General features: G+C 43.3%; 1 protein-coding gene across 2 annotated transcripts in view; it reads right to left on the reverse strand.

The window, feature by feature from the left end:
* The window catches only part of LOC147639818 (putative protein phosphatase 2C 11), a 93,440-nt gene extending 76,098 nt beyond the window's left edge, over positions 1–17,342 (reverse strand). Inside the window, exons 1-2 of one of the 2 annotated variants that reach the window (XM_086774390.1) lie at positions 16,741–17,342; positions 15,911–16,057 (exon numbers count right to left, since the gene is read on the reverse strand). In XM_086774390.1, coding sequence (XP_086630516.1) covers positions 15,911–16,027 — 117 coding nt within the window. In that variant the 5' untranslated portion in view covers positions 16,028–16,057; positions 16,741–17,342. The remainder of the gene's footprint in view (positions 1–15,910; positions 16,058–16,740) is intronic. The other variant, XM_086774386.1, reaches the window with a different exon arrangement.
* Positions 17,343–23,830: the final 6,488 nt, after the last annotated feature.

Below are 23,830 nucleotides of genomic sequence, written 5' to 3' on the forward strand. Positions count from 1 at the left end.
TAGAGGAGGAAGCCAAAGATTTATACACACGCATGGGCATTTCGAGGCCTACACACGGGGGCTTGGAGAGTGGGCAAGAAAGACAAGAATGGAGGAGAGAGCTCGAAGGAGAGAGCTCTCATTTTACGCTTTCCCACCTTGGAGGCCAAGAAGGATTTCTTGGCCAAGCGCTCCGCCCTTAAGAAAACGGGTATCTTTTTAGGAGATGATCTTACCTTGGCACAGCTAGCACATATGAGGGAGTGCATGCCGGAGATTAGGGCAGCGAGAGAAAAAGGGAAGCTAGCATTTTACAGAGGAGGCAGAGGGGTGATACTTGTGTGGGAGAAAGAAGAATTAGGGTTAGGTCATGTGGGAGACATACACAGAGAAGCAAGAGAGAGAGTGAGAGAGAGAGTTGTGGGGATAAGTCAACTCATGAGGCATATGAGTGTGTGACTCCCCTATCACACATGTATATTGCACTAGTACACATAGTGCACTTAGTACATTAAAAGTACTAAGTGTACTATGTACTATAACTTATGGGCTTGTACACACTATAAGGGTGGGCATAACGCCTTTACCCCAACAACCTCCCACTTAAAGGCAAAGTGCCCTTAAGTAAAGGAAAAGAAAAATCAGCATGTACATGATAATATACAAGGCCATATCAAGGCTGAAACTGGCCTCATTCAATGCCCATCAAGTGTCTGCAATGAGCAAACCGCTCCGGAGGCAAACTCTTCGTCAACAGATCAGCCGGGTTGTCATCCGTATGAATCTTAACAAGCTGAATTTGCTTGTTCTCTATCACCTCTCTGATGAAGTGATACTTCACATCCACATGCTTCGTCTTTGCATGAAAGACAGGGTTCTTTGCCAACTGGATGGCACTCTGACTGTCACAATGCAACAATGGAATATCCCCTGTATAGCCCAAATCAACCACTAACCGAGATAGCCATAATGTCTCCTTGCAAGCCTCTGTGGCTGCAATATACTCGGCCTCTGTAGTAGATAAGGCAGTGCACTTCTGCATCCTGGATATCCATGACACAGCACCTCCTGTGAATGTAAATACATAACCGGTAGTAGACTTCCGGTTATCTGGATGACCGGCATAATCCGAATCCGTGCAACCATGCACTAATGCATCCTGTTTGCCAAAGCAAATGCACATATCCTGTGTGCCCTTCAGGTATCTCATGACACCTTTCACTGCTTCCCAATGCTTCTTGCCAGGGTTGGCCATGTATCTAGAAACCACTCCCACTGCAAATGCAATGTCCGGCCTAGTAGCAACCATGGCATACATGAGACTGCCACAAACTGAAGCATACGGAATCTTGGCCATATCAGCCCTGTCACTATCCGACTGTGGGCTGTCCATAGCACTGAGTTTCACATATGGAGGCAAAGGAGTACTAGTCTTCTTCCCCCCGTCCATATTGAACCTCTGCAAGACTTTGCCAATGTATTCCTTCTGAGACAAATACAACACATGCTGATTTCTGTCCCGAAGTATCCGCATACCCAAGATGTGATTTGCATCACCCAAATCCTTCATATCAAAGGTTTGATGCAGCCTCTGCTTTAAGGCATCCATCTCTTTACGAGATTTCCCGGCAATCAACATATCATCAACATACAAGATGAGGATCAATAGACTGCCATCCAAAGCTTTCTTGGTGTACAAGCAGTGATCTATGTCACTTCTCCTGAATTTCTGTGATTTCATGAATGTATCAAATTTATGATACCATTCCCTTGGTACCTGTTTGAGTCCATAAAGACTCTTTTTCAGCTTGCATACAAGCTTCTCCTTTCCACTCACTGCATAACCCTCTGGCTGCTGCATATATATCTCCTCATGGAGATCACCGTGAAGAAAAGCAGTCTTCACATCCATCTGAATCAAGTCCAGATCATCATGCGCAACCAAAGCTAGCACAGCTCTAAGTGTGGTCATTTTGACCACTGGAGAGAAGATTTCCTCAAAGTCCACACCATATTCCTGCTTGAAGCCCTTAGCCACTAACCTGGCTTTGTATCTTGGCTTTGCATCTGGTGCAACTTTGAGCCTGTATACCCACTTGCAAGGCAAAACCTTCTTGCCTGCAGGCAAATGCACCAACTTCCAAGTTCCATTTTTATGCAGAGAATCCATCTCTGACTTCATGGCACGCTCCCATAGAGCCTTGTCTGCCCTCTGTAAAGCCTCTTTATAACATGAGGGCTCCCCACAGTCAGTGAGCATCAAGTAGTCAACCCCTGGAACAAACCTGTCAGGGGCTCTGGAGGGTCTTGTGGACCTCCGTACCCAATGACCATCATTTGCAGGTTGCTGTCCAGCCTGCATATCACCCATTGGTGGCTCCTGTTCCATGCCATAAGGCTGAAAAATCATGCCCGGTATATCCTCTAACTGTGGTATATCCATAGGGATATCTTCTGCCATCTCTGGCTGTCCATTTGGACCATTTTCAGCACCATTTAAGGGCTGGTTTTCCTGCTGTAATGGCTGATTTACAGCCCTTTGTTGTTGTCCATGATGTCCATCATCATCAAAGATGACTCTGCCAGGCTCCTGTTGCCTTGCAGGCTCCTTATACATGCATGTTTCATCAAAAATGACATCATTGCTGCGTATGATCTTTCTATTCATGGGATCCCAAAGTCTATACCCCATTTCACCTCTGTCACCATATCCTAGGAATATGCATTTGTGAGACTTAGGATCAAGTTTGGTGCGCATTTCCCTGCGTATGTGCACGTACGCAACGCAACCAAACACTCTCAAGTGCTTGTATGACGGAGGCTTCCCTGTCCATACTTCTTCTGGCATTTTCCCACCAAGCCTCGTGTTAGGTGACCTGTTTATAAGGTGAACGGCTGTCATAACAGCTTCAGCCCAAAAACCATGAGGTAATGCAGCATGTGACAACATAGAACGGACCTTCTCTTGTATGGTCCTGTTCATCCTCTCTGCTGTCCCGTTTTGTGGAGGATCATAAGGAGTAGAGAGCTCCCTCTTGATGCCTTTAGCATCACAAAAGTCCTGAAACTGTTTGGACATGTACTCTCCACCATTGTCGGAACGCAAAGCCTTCAGTGTTTTGCCAGTTTGATTCTCAACATGAGCAACAAACTTCTGAAACACTGAGAATGTATCACTCTTCAAACAAAGAGGATAAACCCACACCTTGCGTGTGGCATCATCTATAAAAGACACAAAGTATTTTGCCCCTCCCAAAGAAAGCTGAGGCATCTCACATACATCTGTATGCACAAGCTCTAACTGAGCATCTTTCTGTCCAAGAGCTTTCTTGTGGGGGCACTGTAGTTGCCTACCATATATACAATGCTCACAAAATTGAAAACTTGAAAACTTTAGAGAAGGCAAGTAACCCAAACGAGACAATTGCTCCATTCCTTTGACACTCATGTGTCCCAACCGGCTATGCCACATAGAGATTTCCGGCAGCTCGGTTGCATTTACATTAGCATGGTGACAAACACCTGCATGCATGAAATAAAGAGTGTCCACCTTAGAGCCTCTGGCAACAACCAGTGAGCCCTTACAAATCTTCCACTTTCCACTACCAAATGTGGTAACATAATCAGCATCATCAAGCTGTCCAGTAGAAAGCAGATTCTTCTTGATCTCAGGCACATGCCTGACATCATGGAGCATAAGCTGTGAGCCATCTGAAAACACAAGCCTCACATCACCTCTGCCAAGAATCTTGCATGCATGGTTATCACCCAAATAAACCACTCCTTCATTGCCAGCAATATACCTGACAAACAAGTCTCTGCAACCTGTGACATGAAAGGAGGCACCTGAATCAATGATCCATGAGTGCATACCATGACCACCTGTAAGAAGTGAATGGGCATCAAGTGAAGACGTAAAGAGGACCTCATCCTCACTGCCACCTGCATGTGACACATTGATTTCTTCAATCTTGACTCCACTTTTGCCCTTTGGCTTTACATCTTTGGCTTCATCCTTCTCTTTGTCTTTGCCTTTTCCCTTTTCTTTTTGATCATTTTTCCATTTGTAGCATTGCTTTTTAATGTGTCCCTTCTTGCCACAATAATGGCATTCCAAATCCTTTTTGGAGCGAGACTTGCTCCTTCCCCTTTCTTGGCTTTTCCCCCTTTGCTGGGATCTCCCACGTGCATTCATTGCATTGGACTTTCCAACAGAGTTGTTTTTCCTGTTCATCTCTTCTTGAAGAAGAGCACCCTCAACATCTGCATATGACAGCATAGCATTCGAATTGCTAGTGGCTGTCCTGAATGTGTCCCAACTCTCTGGCAAAGTGCATAACAAAAAAGTGGCTTTGAACTCATCGTCCATTGCCAACTTTTGATTGATGACCTGGCTGACAATACCATTAAACTCATTTAGATGGGCTGTCATAGACGCCCCTTCCTTCATCTGAAGACCTATGAGTTTCTTCAACCAATACACTTTGCTTGAGGCACTTTGTTGGGCATACAAGTCCTGCAATCTCTGCCACATTCCCCAAGCTGTCTTCTCTTCACGAATGCTGAAAAGTAATGAGTCTGACACAGACAACATGATAGTAGATCTTGCCAGCTCATCCATATCTTCCCACTCTTCAGCAGTAAGAGAAGCGGGCATCACACCCCTTTCTTTGATAGGCTTGTGCTGCTTTTTCTGGAGCAACACATTGTAGCACTGGGTTTGCCAAATATCATAATTATGCGAGCCTTCAAGCTTCTTGATGTGAAGCAATGAAGAGCTCTCACCTGTGGTTGCCATAGCAATATGCAACCTGTCAATGCCTGACTCCCAGCAAAAATGTGCAAACAATGCACCAAAAGCACACAAAGTGCTCACAGTTTTTCTCCCAAGCTTTATCTCCCACTGCGGAAGCACAAATGCAACTTTTCTCCCACTGTATGTGATGAAAACACCAAAATCTGGTTGCTGCAGATTTTGGACAGCACCTTAAATGTGCTCTTTTGCCCTTCCAAAGTACTGTACAGCAGTACTAAGTGCTCTCCAATGATGTACCAAACCTGTACCGGCAAGTACAGCAGCTGAAATTGAACCTTTTGGTCACTCAAAACAGTGTACAACCATGCCAAAACTTGCACAAAGCTGTGCCAAATCTATACCAACAGGTACAATAGCAATAAATGCTCTCCTGGCTGTCCAAATGAGTGAAAATCAGACTTTTACAGTCCTGTACACTGCATACAACAGTCCCGAACAGAAATTGGGCAAAAGCCCCTTGACTGCAAGCTGATTTTTGAGGATTCAAGGCATAAATGTCTTGCCTGCTGCTTTGCCAAGCTCAACAAGCATAAAAACTTGAAAAGCCCCTTGATTTAAGATCAATTTCTAATCATACATGGTACATTGACGCACATGAAGGCATCCAGAGTGTTCACGATGCTTCCCCCTGGCCACATATACATCAAATACATGAAACCCCCTTAATTTACAGGCACATTGAGTGCTTGTAAGGCATCAACACATTATCCACAGCATCAAATGCGATTGCCTGCATGCAAATCAACCAAATCGGCACAAAAGCCCCTTGATTTGCACTGCAATTTGCTGCAATTTTGCCCAAATGTGCGATTTTTCACATCATACAGCATGTATGAGTGCTTAATTGCACAATTACATCAAAAGCCCCAAATTTCGACATTCAATTTCCTGCAAATTGATCCTGATTGTGACCAATTTCCTGCAAATTGATCCTGATTGTGACCAATGTCACCCAATTTTGCCTATTTTGCTCAAAATTGAGCGATTCGACACCTGTACCTGCTCAATTGTTGATTGTACTTGCTCAATTGCAAATCCCAAAAAAAAATTGAAGCAAAATACCTTGTAATTTTCTGATTTTTCTCTGATTTGCAGGCGGGTTGATGAATTTGGTGCTGATGTTGGGTCTCTATTATTTTCCGGCTCAAAACTTCTGAAGCTCCTGCTTTCTTCGTGCAGATTTGCTCCTCTTCCAGCAACTCCTACACCATCGGGTCCTTCACCATCTTTTTCATTCAGTGAGAGTGCAGGGCATCTTTTCCAGGCCTGGGATACGCAAGGAAGGCTCCTTCATCAATCTGCGGATAGAGCTGGGACTGGTGGTGAGGCCTCTGGAGCCATAGTTGCTGGGCCTCGCATGGTGGCATGCTAGCCTACCGATTCGACTACGCCTCCGCCAAGTAGCGCTTGAACGCTCCACGCTTGGCTCTGCTTTCGATTCAGGCCCAGCAGTCAGCTCGCCTGCCTTCGCCTAGCTGCCTTCGCTGTGCTGGCGCCTTCGCTCGCCTCCTCGCTAGCGCACGTGACGACGTCACAGCCTCCGACCGGTAGCCAGCCGACCCTGCAGCCGTCGTCACCTTCGCGCACTCACAGCCACGTGTCAGCGTTGCTTTCCTTATGCTAGAACTCCACGTCACTGCTTTTACGTCGTATTGCTGCCTTCGCAATGTTCGCTCGCTTATGAGCGCCACCCGCCTACAGCAGCAGCCGCTGGTGGCCACAAAGCGCAACAAGCTTTCTTGTACGCAGCCTTCTACGAACGCTCACAGGAGCTTCTTACTCGCTCCAAATTTTGCCACCACAGCCTCTGCGCCTGGTCTTCGCTACAAGCTTGCCTTCACGATTGCTGGCTCGACTGTGTGCTCCAGTTAATGGCTCTGATACCAATTGTGTGGGAGAAGGAAGAATTAGGGTTAGGTCATGTGGGAGACATACACAGAGAAGCAAGGGAGAGAGTGAGAGAGAGAGTTGTGGGGATAAGTCAACTCATGAAGCAGATGAGTGTGTGACTCCCCTATCACACATGTATATTGCACTAGTACACATAGTGCACTTAGTACATTAAAAGTACTAAGTGTACTATGTACTATAACTTATGGGCTTGTACACACTATAAGGGTGGGCATAACGCCTTTACCCCAACAATACTAGAGAGACGCACCACTTGACGGTGCGAGACCTATGGGACCAGTCTGAGACTTGCAGTATGGAACTGCAACAACGGAGCATTGAGATTGGATGTGGGGGCCTTTGAGAACAGCTTCAGAGATAGGGACATCATCTTCTACTTGGAGACACATCAGGCCCCAGGCAGCACATTACCGAGTGGCGGGATACAGATGGGAGACGACTTGTAGACAAGAGGCCCGTTCGAAGCATGGTGGTCGCGGATCCGGAGGAGTTGCATTTCTTTTTAGAGAGGAGCTTCACCCACTCATCCATGTTATGCGCCGTGATGAGAGCGCAAGGTACATGTGGGTCAGAGTGAGGACAGATGAGGGTAGACCCCTATACATTGCTATATGTTACTTTCCACCCAACACATCTCATTATGCAGCGCCCAAGGGGCAATCTCCATATATGATTCTAGATGAGGACATATGGGAGTTCTCCAGGGAGGGAGATGTTATCATACTTGGGGACTTTAATGCTCGAACGGCTCAGTACCAGACCTCCTTCTTTGACACTTCGGAGGAGATGTTGAGAGAGAGATGTGGAGGAGATGTGTTTGACCCTGAGATCACAGGATGAGGTGGAGTGTACTGAGTATGGGAGATACCTCTTGGAGATGGAGACTGCACATGGGTTGGCCATTTTAAATGGCCTAGAGAGGTGCGTGTCTGCAGCGCTTCCCACACACAAAGAGAGAGAGAGAGGCCAGAGGGGGCTGTTGCGAAGAGAGAGAAAGATAGGCAGCATGCGGGAGAGGGAAGCAGGCGGGGGGGGGGGGGGGGGGGGGAGAGAGAGAGAGAGAGAGAGAGAGAGAGAGAGAGAGAGAGAGAGTGGCGGGAGGGGGCTACGAGGAGAGAGAGAGAGAGAGAGATGGCCGAGTCCTTTTGGGGCGAGCAGAGAGAAGAGAAGAGCTTGTGGGGGCGCAGTGAGAGGAGCGAAGCGAACAGAGCAAAGCGAACAGCTTGTGGGGGCGCAGTGAGAGAAGCGAAGCGAAGAGAGAGAAGCGGGCAAACAGAGAGAAACACACTTTTATTGTACGACAAGGAAAAAAATTTATCATACCATTATTTTTCGTATGGTATCGTACCTGACAACTATGACTACTTCATGGGTTCCTCGGTTCTTGAGCTTCGTATAAAACTGTCGTATTCTTCGATCGGACCCATGCTTCCATATGTGGAGGAGAATTTGTTTTGTCTCTCTACCTCATCAATCATATCTCGTTGTTGCTCTTCTGATACATCCTGCAATGTTGGACCTACATATTGCTTCAACCAAGAAGCATGAAAGACATTATATGCATAGTCCAACTTTTTGGAAACTTTAACTTTAAAGAGACATCACTTAACTTTTGAATGACAGGAAACGAGCCAAAACTTCGGAATGAAAGCTTGGGACAACACTTGCCCACTTGCTTAAGCCATTGCTTCATGATGTGGAGATATACCCAATCCCTTCCTTAAAGTTGACATCTCACCTGGATTTGTTGGCTTGCCAGGTATAAGCTTCATCAGCTTTGGCAAGGCGCTCCTTAACTGACTCAATGATCTCCAAAAATGTTTCGGTTGTCTTGTTGGCCTCAAGAGATGGTGTTACATGTCTCGTCAAAAAGATCAAAACCAGCGACCAAATGTTGCCTCATACGACATCCAGCCAATACTTGATGAATGAGTATCATTCACGATTGTCATACACTTTGTGTTTCTAGATCCAACAGAGGCGAAAAGAGAGTCTACGAAGTCCATACTGATGTCGTGAAAAGGTCCCTCTGGAATAGGCAAAGGCTAAAGTAGCCCTACATGTTTCATACGTGGAACTTTCACCTTTTAACATATTTGACATGCTTGGAAGTGTTGGTAGACATCCTGTCGCATTTTAGGCCAATAGAATGACCTCTCTAACTTCTCCAGGGTACTGTTAATACCCCTATGATGTTAATACCCCTATGATCTCCGACAAGAGAACCATGGGCATCATGGAGAAGGACTCGGCGCTTATCTTTGAATACACAAAGACGGTCCTTGAAAAACAACCAACCATCCTGTATACTGTATCCTATAGTGGCCCAGTTGTGAACTGAGGACCTAACTGATATAAGTCTCAAATTCTTCCAAGTCCAGATATTGTGATTTTATGCTTTCTAGGTCTTTGCCTTGAATTTCCAACAAAGTGGACTCTTGCAATGTTTGGATCGTGCCTTTTCGACTAAGAGCATCGACAATGGGGTTGTTCTTACCAAGGACATATTCAATCATTACCCCAAATAGTTGGAACAATTGACTCCATCTGGACTACCTGTCACTCCACTGGGCACTGGGCATGGTTTGCAACCATTTAAGTGCTTGGTGATCTATCTTAACTATGAAGTCCCTCCCGTAAAGGAAATACTTCCAATGTTTAAGCGTGGTCATCACCCCCAAAAGCTTTGTCATATACCAAATAATTCGTTTCAGTGGTATTCAACATGCAACTATAATAAGCCATTGCCCTACCATCTTGCTGAAGAATAGCTCCAATGGCTAGGTTACTGGCATCAATAATCACCTTGAAAGGGTCATCCCATGATGCCGACTTTAAGACTGGTGACTCAAAGGCAACTTTCTTCAATGCTTGGAATGCCTCTAAAGCCTTGCCCGTAACGGACACTTTCTGACGACGAATCTTCACACCCTTGAGCAAGTCGGTGAGAGATGCTACAAGGTTAGAAAACTTGTCCATGTGCATGTTGTAGGCCTAACAAAGACACACAAATGAGCAGATTTCCAGGGCTGTCTGGAAATATCCCAAATGAGAATGACATGTACCTTTTCAGGATTGAGGCTAATACCTGATGAACTAATGATGTATCCCAAGTAATGCATTTCCAATACTCCAAACTCACTCTTCTTGGCATTAATAAACAACTCATTGTCCTGCAAGAGTTGCAAAACTTGTGCCATATCTCACTCATGCTGCTCTGCAGTCCTTGAGAAGATAAGGATATCATCTAGAAAGATGAAGATACATTTGCCAATGAGAGCCCGAAAAACCCGACATCATCTTGTTGAACGTCGCTGCTTGTGCATTGGTGAGTCCAAAAGGCATCACGATTCACCACAAATTCATAGTGACCGTGCTCAGACCTAAAGGCGGTTTTTGGAATGTCGGCCTTAATGATGCAAACCTAATGGCAACCATTGAGTCGTTCTAGGATGTACTCTATTCTAGGCATGGGTAATCTATTCTTAACTATTAGCTTATTGAGCACCTTGTAATCCACACATAAGCATACGATCTTATCCTTCTTTTGGACAAACAAAATGGGAGCGGCAATTGGAGAGAAGGAAGGCCGGATAAATTTAAACCGGAGTAGCTGGGATAACTGTTGTTCCAGTTCGCTCTCCAATGCCTTAGAAAGGCGGTAGGGAAACTTGCTGGGAGGCTTTGAACCAGGAACCAACTCTATGCGATGGTCCTCAGGTCTAGTGGCTGGGAGATTGTGTGGGAGGTCGTCTCGTAGATGATGATGCTGTATTGAGACAAAGGACCAACCATCCTCTGCTCCACTACGGGTGTTGTCTGAACTGCATTAGACTGAGAGCGGACATAAATCAACGCACACTCTGCTCCTTTTCTTATGGCTCGTTGAACCTGAATATGGAAAATGAGTGGTATTCCAAGAATGCTCCGATCCCCGCGAATCATGATGGGCTCATAAAAACCTTTAACAATAGTGAAAGGGTCTTGCCTCCAATCAAGAATGGGTGCATATTGTCTAAACCACTATATCCCAAGGATGATGTTAAACTCTTAAGAGGGGAAACAATGAAATCCCGATCAAATGTTGCCTTCTAAACTTGAAACTCGAACTACTCAACTTTCTAAGAGATGTGTGTATGTGGACCAAGTGTAAGGAACCAAGGTGCAGCTCGTTTGTTTTGCCCACTCCGGAGAGATGGCATTCTCAGAATTGCCCATGTCAAAGAGGACAATGAACTGTTGTCCCCTTGCAATGCCATAGGGACGGATGAGAGCCTTCTAAGTTCTTTTGTCCCTTAGCCTCACCCTCTTGCTTATCATCAAATACCATTGATTCAAAGCGGACAAGAGCTGAATGGCATTAGAGACTCATGGCGGAGGTGTGGATGGGGATGCTACGGTCGCTACTGTGGAAGTGGGTGCCTTAGCAAACTTTTCAACCTGAAACTTAGTGCAATCGTCTCAGAGTGTGGCAGAAGAAACAACGGTTCGCTGTCATGTACCGTGTCTCTTCATCCGGCTAGAGGTAACCTCCAATGATGCCCTCCTTAGCTTTTTCCCCAGGAGTCTCCTTGGGTGTGGAATCTTTCTTATTGCCCGATTTGACCCTGAAAATTTTTCTTTAGGTTCTTCTCGTCTTTGTTGTTTTGAGTCCCCTTACCCTAAGTAGATGACTGCTGCTGGGGCTTAAGATTAGATTGTGCTTGCTTGGGCTTACCTCCGTTCAAGATTAGTTCCTTATTCTCAGCAAGGGCTAGTGCCCATGCATAAGTCTGAGGCTCAAAATTCTTAACTGGGTACCTAATGTTTATGTCTAAACCTCTAATGAACTGTTTTGGCTTATCTTCTTCCGATATACCCAACTGTTGGGCCATGGTAATGACATTGTTGAAATAGGTCAAAACAAGGGAACCACCCTAAGTGAGTTTGTAAAACTCGTCCTCAAGATTGGTCATATATTGCAATGGAAGAAAACCGTCCTACCACGAAAGTAGCCCAATCAAGTTGGAATTGGCCTATGAGAAGGTCTGTGTGAAGTTGTGACCAATGCTGCCACAAAGTAACAACTTCCCCAGTGAGTTGGGGTGCTACCACATGGACTTTGTCTTGTGGATCTATAATTTTAGCTAATGGAAAATGTGCTTCAAATTGAGCAACAGCAGCATGATCACACTTACCATTGTACTTACTAAAGTTTGGAGAGGTTTGTATGCCGGTGGTGGTAGAGGCGGTGGAAGACGAGGTATTTGGAGCCAACTTGGGAAGGGATGCTAAAATCTGTGCCACCGTCTACTGATGCTAGATTTGCATAGTCTCCCTGTTGAGTCTTTGCTGAAACTCTCGGTTAGCACGTTCTAGACGGAGCTAGTCTTCCTCATTCCTTATAAGTTATCCCTTTGTTCCTACGTACGTCTCTGTTCTGCTTTTTTTTTTTTCCTTCTTCAACTTTTCTTCTTGCTTCTTCACATCTTTCGTCATCTTTTCTTCTTTGTTCCTCCCGACCGGAGAACATTTTTGCCAAATCTAAGAGGCCTTCTTTGGGCTTCTCTTTTTCAGTGGCAAGTTGCATCTTCAATGAATTTATTTGCTCCATCATTGTTCTCAACATCTCTTCTATGCTTGGCAAAAGCGTACTTTCTTTTGGTGTGTCGCTTTGGAAGCTTTGTGCCTCCATAACTTCATGTTGGCTTTCTTCATGTGGAGGCCTAGGTGTTTTTTCCGAACCACAGTATTACCATCCACCAGATTCTCTCACTTCTTTAGGTAGCCAAGTTGGGTCACCAACCTCATGCTCTAATAGCAATGTTACATACACGGAAGCCTCATTGTACTGATCCACAACCCTAAGCTTGATTAAGAACAAGATACTCATTTAAACATGATTAAGACAGAGGAGAGAGAAGAAGAGAGAATTGGTGTCAAGATTTTTCTTTGTATTATATGGTACAGAAAGGTGGCTGAATGTATGTACATAGAATTGCATTAAGTGCAGGGCCATGGGCTTTACCCATGATTGCCCTACACTTTGGGCCATGTGGGGCAGCCCATGGACCATGGCTTTGGCCCATAAAGCCCCATAGCATGTTTGGCCAGCCTATAAGGCGTAGGACCCAGTCAGCCAGTCCTAGGAGGCATGGGCAGCCAGTCGGCCAGCACAGTAGGTGGCCAGCCCCTAGGCAGCCAGGCAGCAAGCCGGCCAGCATCAAATTCAAGGCGTCTAGCATTGAGTGGCCACCATATGAAAGGTGCCTATTAAAGCACATAATACAGGTCGCACGAGAGAAATAAACAGGCTGATAGCTTATTAACCCACCGACCAGCATATCAGAAAGTATAAAAGCATAGGCTTGTGCAATCATTCAATCATCTTATTATTCACAAAGTGTTGAAGAACTCCAAGGGCCAGGACAGCCAAAGGAAACCTAACGCAACAGTGAACTTGAAAGTTGAAGGTCAAGAATCAGGTTATCGTCACACTGCAGATTTACAGCCAAGGCAGATCTCCAAGAAGTCAGTCTTTTTCATCATTCAATGAAGCAAATTCACCAGTGAACTTGACTGACTGGCATGGGCAACCAGTGGGCCAGCCCATGGAGGGCCAGCACAGTAGACGGCCAGCCCCTAGGCAGCCAGGCAGCAAGCCGGCAAGCATCAAATTCAAGGCGTCCAGCATTGGGTGGCCACCATATGAAAGGCGCCTATTAAAGCACATAATACAGGTCGCTGTAGAGAAATAAACAGGCTAACAGCTTATTAACCCACCGACCAGCATATCAGAAAGTATAAAAGCATAGGCTTGTCTAGTCATTCAATCATCTTATTATTCACAAAGTGTTGAAGAACTCCAAGGGCCAGGACAGCCAAAGGAAACCTAACGCAACAGTGAACTTGAAGGTCAAGAATCAGGTTATTGTCACACTGCAGATTTACAGCCAAGGCAGATCTCCAAGAAGTCAGTCTTTTTCATCATTCAATGAAGCAAATTCACCAGTCCTTGGTGGGGGCCCTTCAGAGGGCATTTCGGACCCAATCGGGTGTACCTTGTCTTGATCGGATCCTGCCGAGGACCATAAGGGGATTTGAACTTTGGACCTCCCCCTTCCCGGTCACACACCCACACAGCTAGGCTACACACCCATTGGCTTGATGGCTTGCTCCACCACTGGTAAAAACCCCTCTCTCACATTGTGTGATGCTCCTAACAACATCAAAGCATCAACCATAGGTGTGGTACAGCATCTCTATGTGCATGTTTTCATGTGTTTAATTCTTTTTTTTAATGTATTTGTGGACATTCAAGTGTTCCAGCAATGCCTTATTCGTTTAGCATCCTAAAACTTGGTCATATGTTCGTCAATTGGACCTTGATGGAGGAGCTGGCTAGCTCATCTCCAGTCATAACCCCCCAAGGAATATCCTAAAGCCTGAAATTCAACCAACACCGGCCTTTGATCCTTGCCCAATGCCTGGTATGCATAACATTTGAGCCCACCATCAAGGTCTAAGGATTTGGCATTGCCAAGGCGATCCAGTACTGATTTCCAGCCATTGACACTGTGAAGAACACCCATTACTTTCCTGGAGAAAAAAACACCCATTACTAAGCCTATGTCTCACTTATGTATATCATTTATGAGAGTGCAATAGGTCCCACTATAAATCTAGTTATTATTTGATCACTTCAATAAATAAAAGCAATTGGACCTTAGCTTTTGCACAGTACAAGATTGCTGCTTTCAAAAACTTTCCATATACACAAATGTGGCTGGCATCAAATGCTAAATGCAGTAGGCCACAAAATACCTACAGTCCCCCTCAGTTAAAAAGACACTTGTGCCAGCCAAAATATGGCAACCTCACAGTTCCTGTAATCTGGCCTTGTGATTCACGAGACAGCTCACTGCAACTCCCACGTCCTATGGGCTCCAAGAGACCACTAGCTGAAACCTAGCTGCCAATGTTGTGTGGGCATTAATCCACCCCACACAAACAAAGGAAATATGGCAGCAGAATAACTCCAATGTGGTTCTGTAAAACCTTTTTAGAGCTTCACCATAAAAAAGAGAACTTAGTATCAACAATTCAATGCATACAAGAGTGCGCACAATTAAGAAAGCAAAAATAAGTGACGTATCTATGTATGTGAATGCCAACCAAAGATTCCAAAATATGGCATAAATGTACAGAGCTGTGCATTAGTTAAAATCTTGATGGTCTACTCAGACCATCAACTACTCCATGCATCGCATGGACTTCCGATGGCTTCAGACTAACACCTCATCTTCCCTTTTCTGGCACAATCTAGCATCTGGCTGCAACGCAGGAAAAGGAAAGGGGGAAGGGGGAGGGGGGGGCGGGCTCAAAGGGGACACCCAATTGAGCTACAAGTCAAGACAGGGTTGTCCTTTGTGAAGCTACCATAAATGCATCCCCACTTACATTATCAGGGACCAAAGTATACTGAATTTCTTCAGGCAAAGCCAGGATGAAGGCTAGCAATAAAAGCAAAGACAATCAAATGCACCCAAATTTTCATTCAGCTTAGACAAGCACTAAGAAAACATGAAGCCGTCGTTTTAGCTTCCTAACAATACCGACAATCCTTCACTAATTGAGAATAAATGCAAGTCTTTCCATGCTAAAGCTTCACCACAAGAAAAAAAGAACTTTATATCAACAATTCAATGCAGGCAAGTCGTTCACAATTAATGAAGCAATTAAAAAAAAGCAATTGATGTAATATCTGCAATCTTCAAATCTTAATGGTCCACTGAGGCCGTCAACTATTCCATGCATAGCGTAGACTAAGGGTGTCTTCAAACAAACACCTCATTTTCTTGTTTTCTGACAAAATCTGACAGGTAGAGCAACCCATCCAGGTGGGAGGGTAGCCTCAAAGGGACACCGATTGAGATACGATTGAGCTACGACCCGAGACAAGGTTGTCCTTTGCAAAGCACCATAAGGCAATGGCATCCCCGCTCACATTATCAAAACCCAAACTATACCGAATTTCTACAAGCAAATACCAGACTAAAAGACTACACAAGGATGAAGGCTAGCAAAAACACAAAACCAAAACCAATCAAATGCACCCAATTTTCCATTCATATAGACAGCACTAAGAAAACATGAAGACGTCATTAGAGCTTCCTAACAGAACTGACAATCCTTTACTAACTGAAAATAAAAACAAGACTTTACTGCATCTTCCATGGTGCTGCGCCAGCCTTGCATTGCTGAGACCCCATACTTCAGCCTTCCATTGTCTCCATCTTCTGAAAACTTTTCTGTCTTAGGTGTGCTGAGATAGATTCCCATAATTGATTGTCTTTGGTGGTTGATGTATATCTGAGGAAAACATATATGCCACAACAAGTAAGCTAGAGATAATTGTCCAAGATAACACCGAGAGGGGCAGAAGCATGCATGAAGAAGTAAGATAGGAGAAAGTCGACGTTTCTTTCGCATGTTTATGAAACACCATGAATAAAGCAAGCAATCCAATAAATCCTCCATATTGTGGTGTCACCTCCAGCATAGAATCTATGTCCCTGGCAAACTAAACTTCTTGCATGCTTAAAAACCTTTCGTGGTATTCTAAGTTACACTTGCTTAGCGCTTTAGAGTCTCCACATGAAGCACCCATGCTTTCATAGTGTAATTTCTTAGGGGCTTTACAGATACAATCCCGTGGCTGTGAAAAGGACTCCTCCGTCCAATGCCTGCTCACCCAATGGATGTTGGTGAATACGCTTAGCCACTTAGACGTGTAGAAGTGTTTAAATGGCCGGTTAGATATGATTATTCTATGCGGCCAGCAGATGCAAATGACATGCAGCAGCTTTCATGTGAACCCTAATCAATTAGATAAAGCACACAAGATCCTGAGACTATTTAGGCTTAAACCCTAATTAAACGTTTTCTGTGGCGAAATTCTGCGACTGTTTAGGCTTTCATTTAACCACAATTAAACAGGGATCCTTGATGTTTTCACGAAAACCCTAACTAGACGCAGAAGGCATGACGCTAACCTGGAGGTGAAGGCCCGCCTCACGCCATTCGCCGTGGATAACGAGCGGCCTGTCCGTAGGTCTAGGTTTTTGTTTGATGGTGATGGAGAAGAGTTAGGGATTCTTACAGCGTTCTCCCTCCCACTCGTGAAAAATGAGATCGAGAAGCCGGCACGGCTGAGGAGTGAATGTTCCGCAACAGACGGCGCGGAGCATAAGTCCAACATTTGATGCGTAATGTATTATTTTTTTCCATTGCAGATGGGATGTAGGCCCACCATCATACTACCCTTAGACAAGTGTGTGTGTGTATATGGGGGGGGTGATGAGTGGGGTGGTGGTGGTGGTGGTGGTGGTGGTGGTAGGAGAAGAGTAAAGAGATATGTGTTTTGAAAGAGTGTATCCTTGATCCAAAGCAGAAAGGGGTTGAACTCCTTTGTCTTGAGCCTTGCATCAGGCAAAAAGACGTGCTCATGATGCCACCCAAAATGTATCCTTGTTCTAAACAAACTTGCTTCTCTGCTCATGACCAAAGGAGTTATGATTACCCCTTACTCGTATACATACTTTGGGCCTTTAGTGGCATCATGTATGTTCAAACCATGTTTTCATCTCTTATCCTCGACACACAATTTGCGTTGCATTTTTATTTTGCTAGCTGTAATACGTGGCTATCGCTTTTTTTATATTAAAACACTATGCATGATGTCTCTCTCTCTCTCTCTCTCTCTCTCTCTCTCTCTCTCTCTCTCTCTCACACACACACACACACACACACACACATTGAAAATATGCTTATTTATCAGTGAATTAACTAAGGTTTGGAAACAAATGAAAGAGTTAAAGGAAAGAAGGGAGGAAACACAACTGTAAGAAATGAAGGTGTGTCAAGGAACCAATATATAGCTTAAATATTTATATGCTTGAGTTTATCCATTACAAAGGAAAATTATTGCTGTACATGTGAGCCATGCCTCCTAAACCATAACTAGTAATGGCTATAATTTAAATTTGTACACAACCATGTATAGTTTTCAATAACACTACAATAGTTGTTTACTAGTTTGGCCTTAAGTTATGTGTTCTCAAGAGATCCTTAGTGTTCTTTACTATAAATAATTTGTTACAAAATGCAAGGTCAAAATTTCCAAAAAAAAATACCCAACGTGACCAAAAAGTGATTACAATTTTACTTTAAAAACGTCCAAAAGCATGCTTTTGACTTGTAAAGGTTTTTTTTATTTGAAAAGTAGACTTCGTTCTCAATCCATGCCATAGTGTGACAAGATGCCCACTTTTTATGAATACATGAGAAAACGACACCCAAAAAGACATACTCTTATGCTTCTTTTTAAATGGATAATGGATATTTAAGTGATCCATTATATAAAAATTAAAAGAATTAGTAAACTTATAGATATAAAATTTGTGTATCAATTGCATTAACTTGAATTTTGTGCTAGATCTACTATGATTGTCGACACCACCATCTAGATTTAGTTACCTCCCGCAAATTAGCAATGTATTGCATGTGTTTAGTTATAATTCTTTTCTACTATAACCAAGCATGTGTTTAGTTGTAATTCTTTTCTACTATAACCAAGCATGTATTGCATGTATTGCATGTGTTTAGTTGTAATTCTTTTCTACTATAACCAAGCATGTGTTTAGTTATAATTCTTTTAAAGGAACATTCTTAGCAATTAGGCCTCAAGGTATTCACACAGTTATAAATGTTATGTAGGGCTACCATGACATGTATTTTAATCCACGTAAGATAATAGATGAGCATTCTAAATTAGCACTCTTGTGAGTTTCATGGTGATAAATGTGTAGGTAAGGAGAAAGTTTCATAAACTACCAATAATTGGGTAGCTTGAGGCTTAACAAGACACTTTTTGTGGTGATGAATGTGTAGGCAAGGAGCAAGTTTCATGAGCTTCTAACAATAGAGCTAGCTTAAGGCTTAACAAAACATTAGTGTTTTTTTATGAGAGAGAGAGAGAGAGAGGGACATACATACATACATTGTTGATATTCATGTCTTATACGTGCGAGAGGAGAAAGACACTAAGTAGAGCTCAAGGTCAGTAGGGTTGGAATAGTGTTTCAATGTAAGGCAAAGTAATCGTAGTAGAAAGAGTAGAATCTTATGCATCAACAGTTTGAGAGAGAGAGAGAGAGAGAGAGAGAGAGAGAGACGTTGTTGATATTCATGTCTTATACGTGTGGGAGCTTATACGTGCGGGAGGAGAAAGAGACTAAGTAGAGCTCAAGGTCAGTAGGGTTGGGATAGTGTTTCAATGTAAGGCAAAGTAATCATAGTAGAAAGAGTAGAATCTTATGCATCAATAATCTCTAAGGTAGGAGTATGGACCGATTTTCTTTTGAGGGAGGATGAAGGCTTGTTTATGAGCTATATCTTATCTTATGTAGGGTAACTTCACAAAGATAACGGTCTTTAGACTATGCCTTAATGAAAAGCAAACGTGAGGAGAGATAAAAATTGAGTGACAAGCACATGTTACCTTGCTTTCTCATAGGTATAAAGAATCCTCAATTGCATAATTTATTGATCCATGTCGATCCAACCACTTTTGATCAATGTTCCGAATGAGTTATGAGCATAAAGACTCCTCAATTACATGATTTAATCATTGTTAAATATCCAACCACATTTGATCAATGACATAAGTGAGTTATAAGTAACATGAAACCCAAACTTGGCAAAAGTACCATCAAATGGGTTACAAATATGCTCCTTATAAAGGCATATGCAAGAGAAAAAAATGAATTCTGAAAGGGAACATCATAGTGGAAAAGTTGCATGCCTTATTCTATGAAATAACAAAAAGCGAGTGGTCGAGTGGGTAGGTTGTATTCGAATGTAAGTATATACATGGTAAATAGCGTATACATAGTAAGTAGTATCATTATTCCAATGTTAGTAGTATATACATTGTAAGTAGTATTACTCCAATGTAAGTAGTATTCTATATACACACAAAAGCAGTATATACATTATAAGTAGTATTACTCCAATGTAAGTAGTATTCTATATACACACAAAAGCAGTATATACATTATAAGTAGTATTACTCCAATGTAAGTTGTGTTCTATATACATAGAAAAGTAGTATTATTCCAATTTAAGTAGTGTATCACATTGGAATATACATAGAAAGTAGTATTATTTCAACGTAAGTAGTGTATCACATTGGAATGTACATAGAAAGTAGTAATATTCCAATGTAAGTAGTGTATCACATTGGAATATACATAGAAAGTAGTATTATTCCAATGTAAGTAGTATATACATAGTAAGAAGTATTATTCTAATGTAGGTAGTGTATACATAGTAAGAAGTGTTATTCCAATGTAGGTAGTAATATATACGTAGTAAAAAGTATTATTCCAATGTAGGTAGCATATAAATAGTAAGTATTATTATTCCAATGTAGGTAGTGTATACATAGTAAGTATTATTATTCCAATGTAACATAGAAAGTAATATTATTCCAATGTAAGTAGTATATACATAGTAAGAAGTAATATTCCAATGTAGACAGTGTATACATAGTAAGAAGTATTATTCCAATGTAGGCAGTGTATACATAGTAAGAAGTAATATTCCAATGTAGGCAATGTATACATAGTAAGAAGTATTATTCCAATGTAGGTAGTGTATACATACTAAGTATTATTATTCCAATGTAGGTAGTAGTATATACATAGTAAGAGGTATTATTTCAATGTAGGTAGTAGTATATACATAGTAAGAGGTATTATTTCAATGTAGGTATTATTTCAATGTAGGTAGTGTATAGATAGTAAGTATTATTATACCAATTGTAGGTAGTAGAATATACACATAGTAAGAAGTATTATTCTAATGTAGGTAATGTATACTGTTGGAATGTGCAACGGAAATGAGATAGAAATCTGAGAGCAAAAAAACATAGAGGTGCAAGAGAGGAGACGTGGTGTAAACTTTGCTATATACACAAGATAGTTGGTACAAATTGTGGGGGAGCAAGAGCCCCAATATATATTGGCAAGGGACATGCAATCGGCCAGCATCAAAAGTGGGCCCCTCCTGACCAACCAACTCCTACAAGTCGACCAGGGGAAAAACACCCCCCCACAACTATAACAAAATTGAAAAAAAGGGAAAAAACATGGACACGATCAGGGAGTCCTCCATGGGCGAGCACACCCACATCCTTCGTACCCTGCAAATACTGCACAAGATCCGCAATCCTGCATCTCAAAATGAGTCTTTAAAGGTGTGTGCAAGCATAAATGAGCTCAACATCCCCATTGGAAAACTCAAGTCCAATATGGTGTTCAGCAACCACATCAAGGAATTGACAAGTTTCCCGATATAAAGAGACATCAACCTAGTCACAAGGATAATGTATAGTAAGTTTGGTATTCAGGTCCATCGGAGATGAAATAGGCTTGCAAGAAGAACTGACAAGTTCGATATAAAGAGGCATCAACCTGCTCACAAGGATCATGTATAGTAAGTTTGGTATTTGGGTCCATCGTCGGAGATAAAATAGGCTTGCAGTTCTCCATCCCAAAGACCTCCAACAACTCATGAACATATCGCTGTTGAGAAACAAAGAAGCCCTCTGGGTTAGCCAAATCGCCAATCCCAAAAAGAAATGGAGTAAGCCTAAATCCATCATCTCAAACTCCTCTAACAAGGTAGCCTTCGTCATCACGGCCATGTGCTCTGCATGACAGCCAGTGAGGACAAGATCATCCACATAGAGGATAATCAATGTTATCATACCGCGTTCCCAAAAGAGATACAAGTTCGAATCTGTAAGCTGATCTCTGGAAACCCAATTTTTGAAAGAAAGTATCAATCTTCTGGTTCCAAGCCATGGGAGCCTATTTCAGGCCATACAAGGCCTTCTGCAACCTGTAAACCATACCTTTGGAGCTCAGAACCTCAAAGCCTGGAGGTTGCACAACATACACCTCCTCTTGCAAGTCACCATTCAGGAACATAGATGTAACATCCATCTGATACATCGACCGTTGCCACTAACGAGAGGCAAGGGCAAGAACTCTCCGAATCATGGCCATCCTAGCTGTCAGTGCAAAAGTGTCCTCATAGTCGATGCCTGGTCTTGTTGAGCATAGCCCTTAGCCACAAGTCTGGCCTTATGCTTGTCCATGGACCCATCAAACTTATACTTGGTTTTGTAGGCCCACTTAACACCAATGATTAACATTTTCGATGGCCTCATAACCAACTCCCAAGTCCCATTCTTCTCTAAGGCCTCTAGTTCCACTTGCATGGTTTTCCTCATAGTCGATGCTTGGTCTCGCTAAGCATAGCCCTTAGCCACAAGTCTGGCCTTGTGCTTGTCTGCACAGACCCATAGGACTTGTGCTTGTCTGCACAGACCCATAGGACTTGTACTTGGTTTTGTAGACCCACTTAACACCATTGATGACTGACCATTTCGATGGCCTCGAAATGGTTTTGTAGACCCACTTAACACCATTGACTGACCATTTCGATGGCCTCGAAACCAACTCCCAAGTCCCATTCTTCTATATGGCGTATAGGTTCACTTGCATGGCTTTCCTCTAAGTCTCCATGGGAAAAAGTTTCCTTATCTAAACTAGGCTCCTTATCCCAAATGATACGAGACATCAAGGCATAATTTACCTGTTGTTGTAAATGCTCCTCTGACTGACATTTGTTACGAGCTCTATGCAATTTTTGAGGTCCATCCGTCGTGGTCCACTCGGAGGGGTACTCCGTCACACTAGACTCTCGAATGGTATCAAACAACCACTTCGGTACCCAAATAGAACGTGGAGCCGCCTATTGTTGTTGTGGTAATCTCCAAACTCGGGATCAACCTCTCCTACTATCTGAGGCTGGCTAACTAGAACAATAGCCCAGGACTCATCCTCATACTCATCTGGCTCTCCAAGAAGCGATGGCTTCTCAACAGTGGAAGCTAGAACATGCTCATCAAAGACAACATCTCTACTGACAACAACCTCATTCCGCTCTGGGTCATATAGCCTATAGGCGTTGGCAAGAGAGTTATATCCCACAAAAACAAGCTTTTGGGACTTAGAGTCAAGCTTCCCTCTTTGCTTGTTCGGAATGTGAACATAGGCATCACTCCCAAAAACATGGAAATGGGACACATCCGGCTTCTTACCAAAACAACCCTCAAATGGAGTCATTTTAGGCACTACAGTCATCGGAGATTGGTTGACAATATGGACAGTCATAACCACAGCCTCTCCCCAAAGCGGACGAGGAAGGTGGCGATGCTCCAACATCGTCCTTGCCATCTCCACCACGGTCCGGTTCTTTCGCACGCTAAACCACTCCATTCTCTGAAGGGGACCCAGTATTGGCCACCTCCGGCTTGATGCCATTCTCCACACAAAAGCATTGGAAGAGAACTCCCCTCCTTTATCAGCCCAAACAATATTCACTTGCAATCTAGACACCTTTTCCACCAAAGCATACCAGTCCATGAACCAAGCAAAGGCTTAGTCGTCCTGATGTGGTAGAAACTACACCCATGTGAACCTGCTACAATCATCCACAATCAGCATGAAATACAAGGCTCCTCCCAAACATGGGGTCTGCATAGGCCCACATAAGTCAGTGTGAGCTAATCAGTGTGAGCTAACTCCAATGGTTTCAAAGCCCGCCTGGTAGCCTGCTTTGGAAAAGACTCCCTATGATGCTTACCACACGAATCTAGGAAATGCAATGTCCTTGCCTGGCTAGTGCCAACATCTAGCAAGCCATCCACCATCTGGTCCCGGAAAGCTCGCGCAGCGTGTCCACATTTAATTGGCCAAAATGAAAATCATCACCGAGCTGAGTACCTGTAAGAGAAGAGAGTTCTGAGAGTTTATAAATCCCATTCCCCACTCCACCTTCCCAAACAAATTGGCATGTTGCTTTGTCTTGGATAGAAATTGGATGGTCATCAAACTCCACCTGCATGCTAGTCTTGCAAACCTCATGCTTTAACAAAAGATGAAAGCCAAGAGATGGGACATAAAGAACTAGGGAGGAATGCTTCCCCCCTCTGCCCCATCAGGAACAATC

The sequence above is a fragment of the Cibotium barometz genome, chromosome 3 (assembly GCF_041138505.1).
Source record: "Cibotium barometz isolate CiBa-2024 chromosome 3, ASM4113850v1, whole genome shotgun sequence".
NCBI classification, from domain to species: Eukaryota; Viridiplantae; Streptophyta; class Polypodiopsida; order Cyatheales; family Cibotiaceae; genus Cibotium; species Cibotium barometz.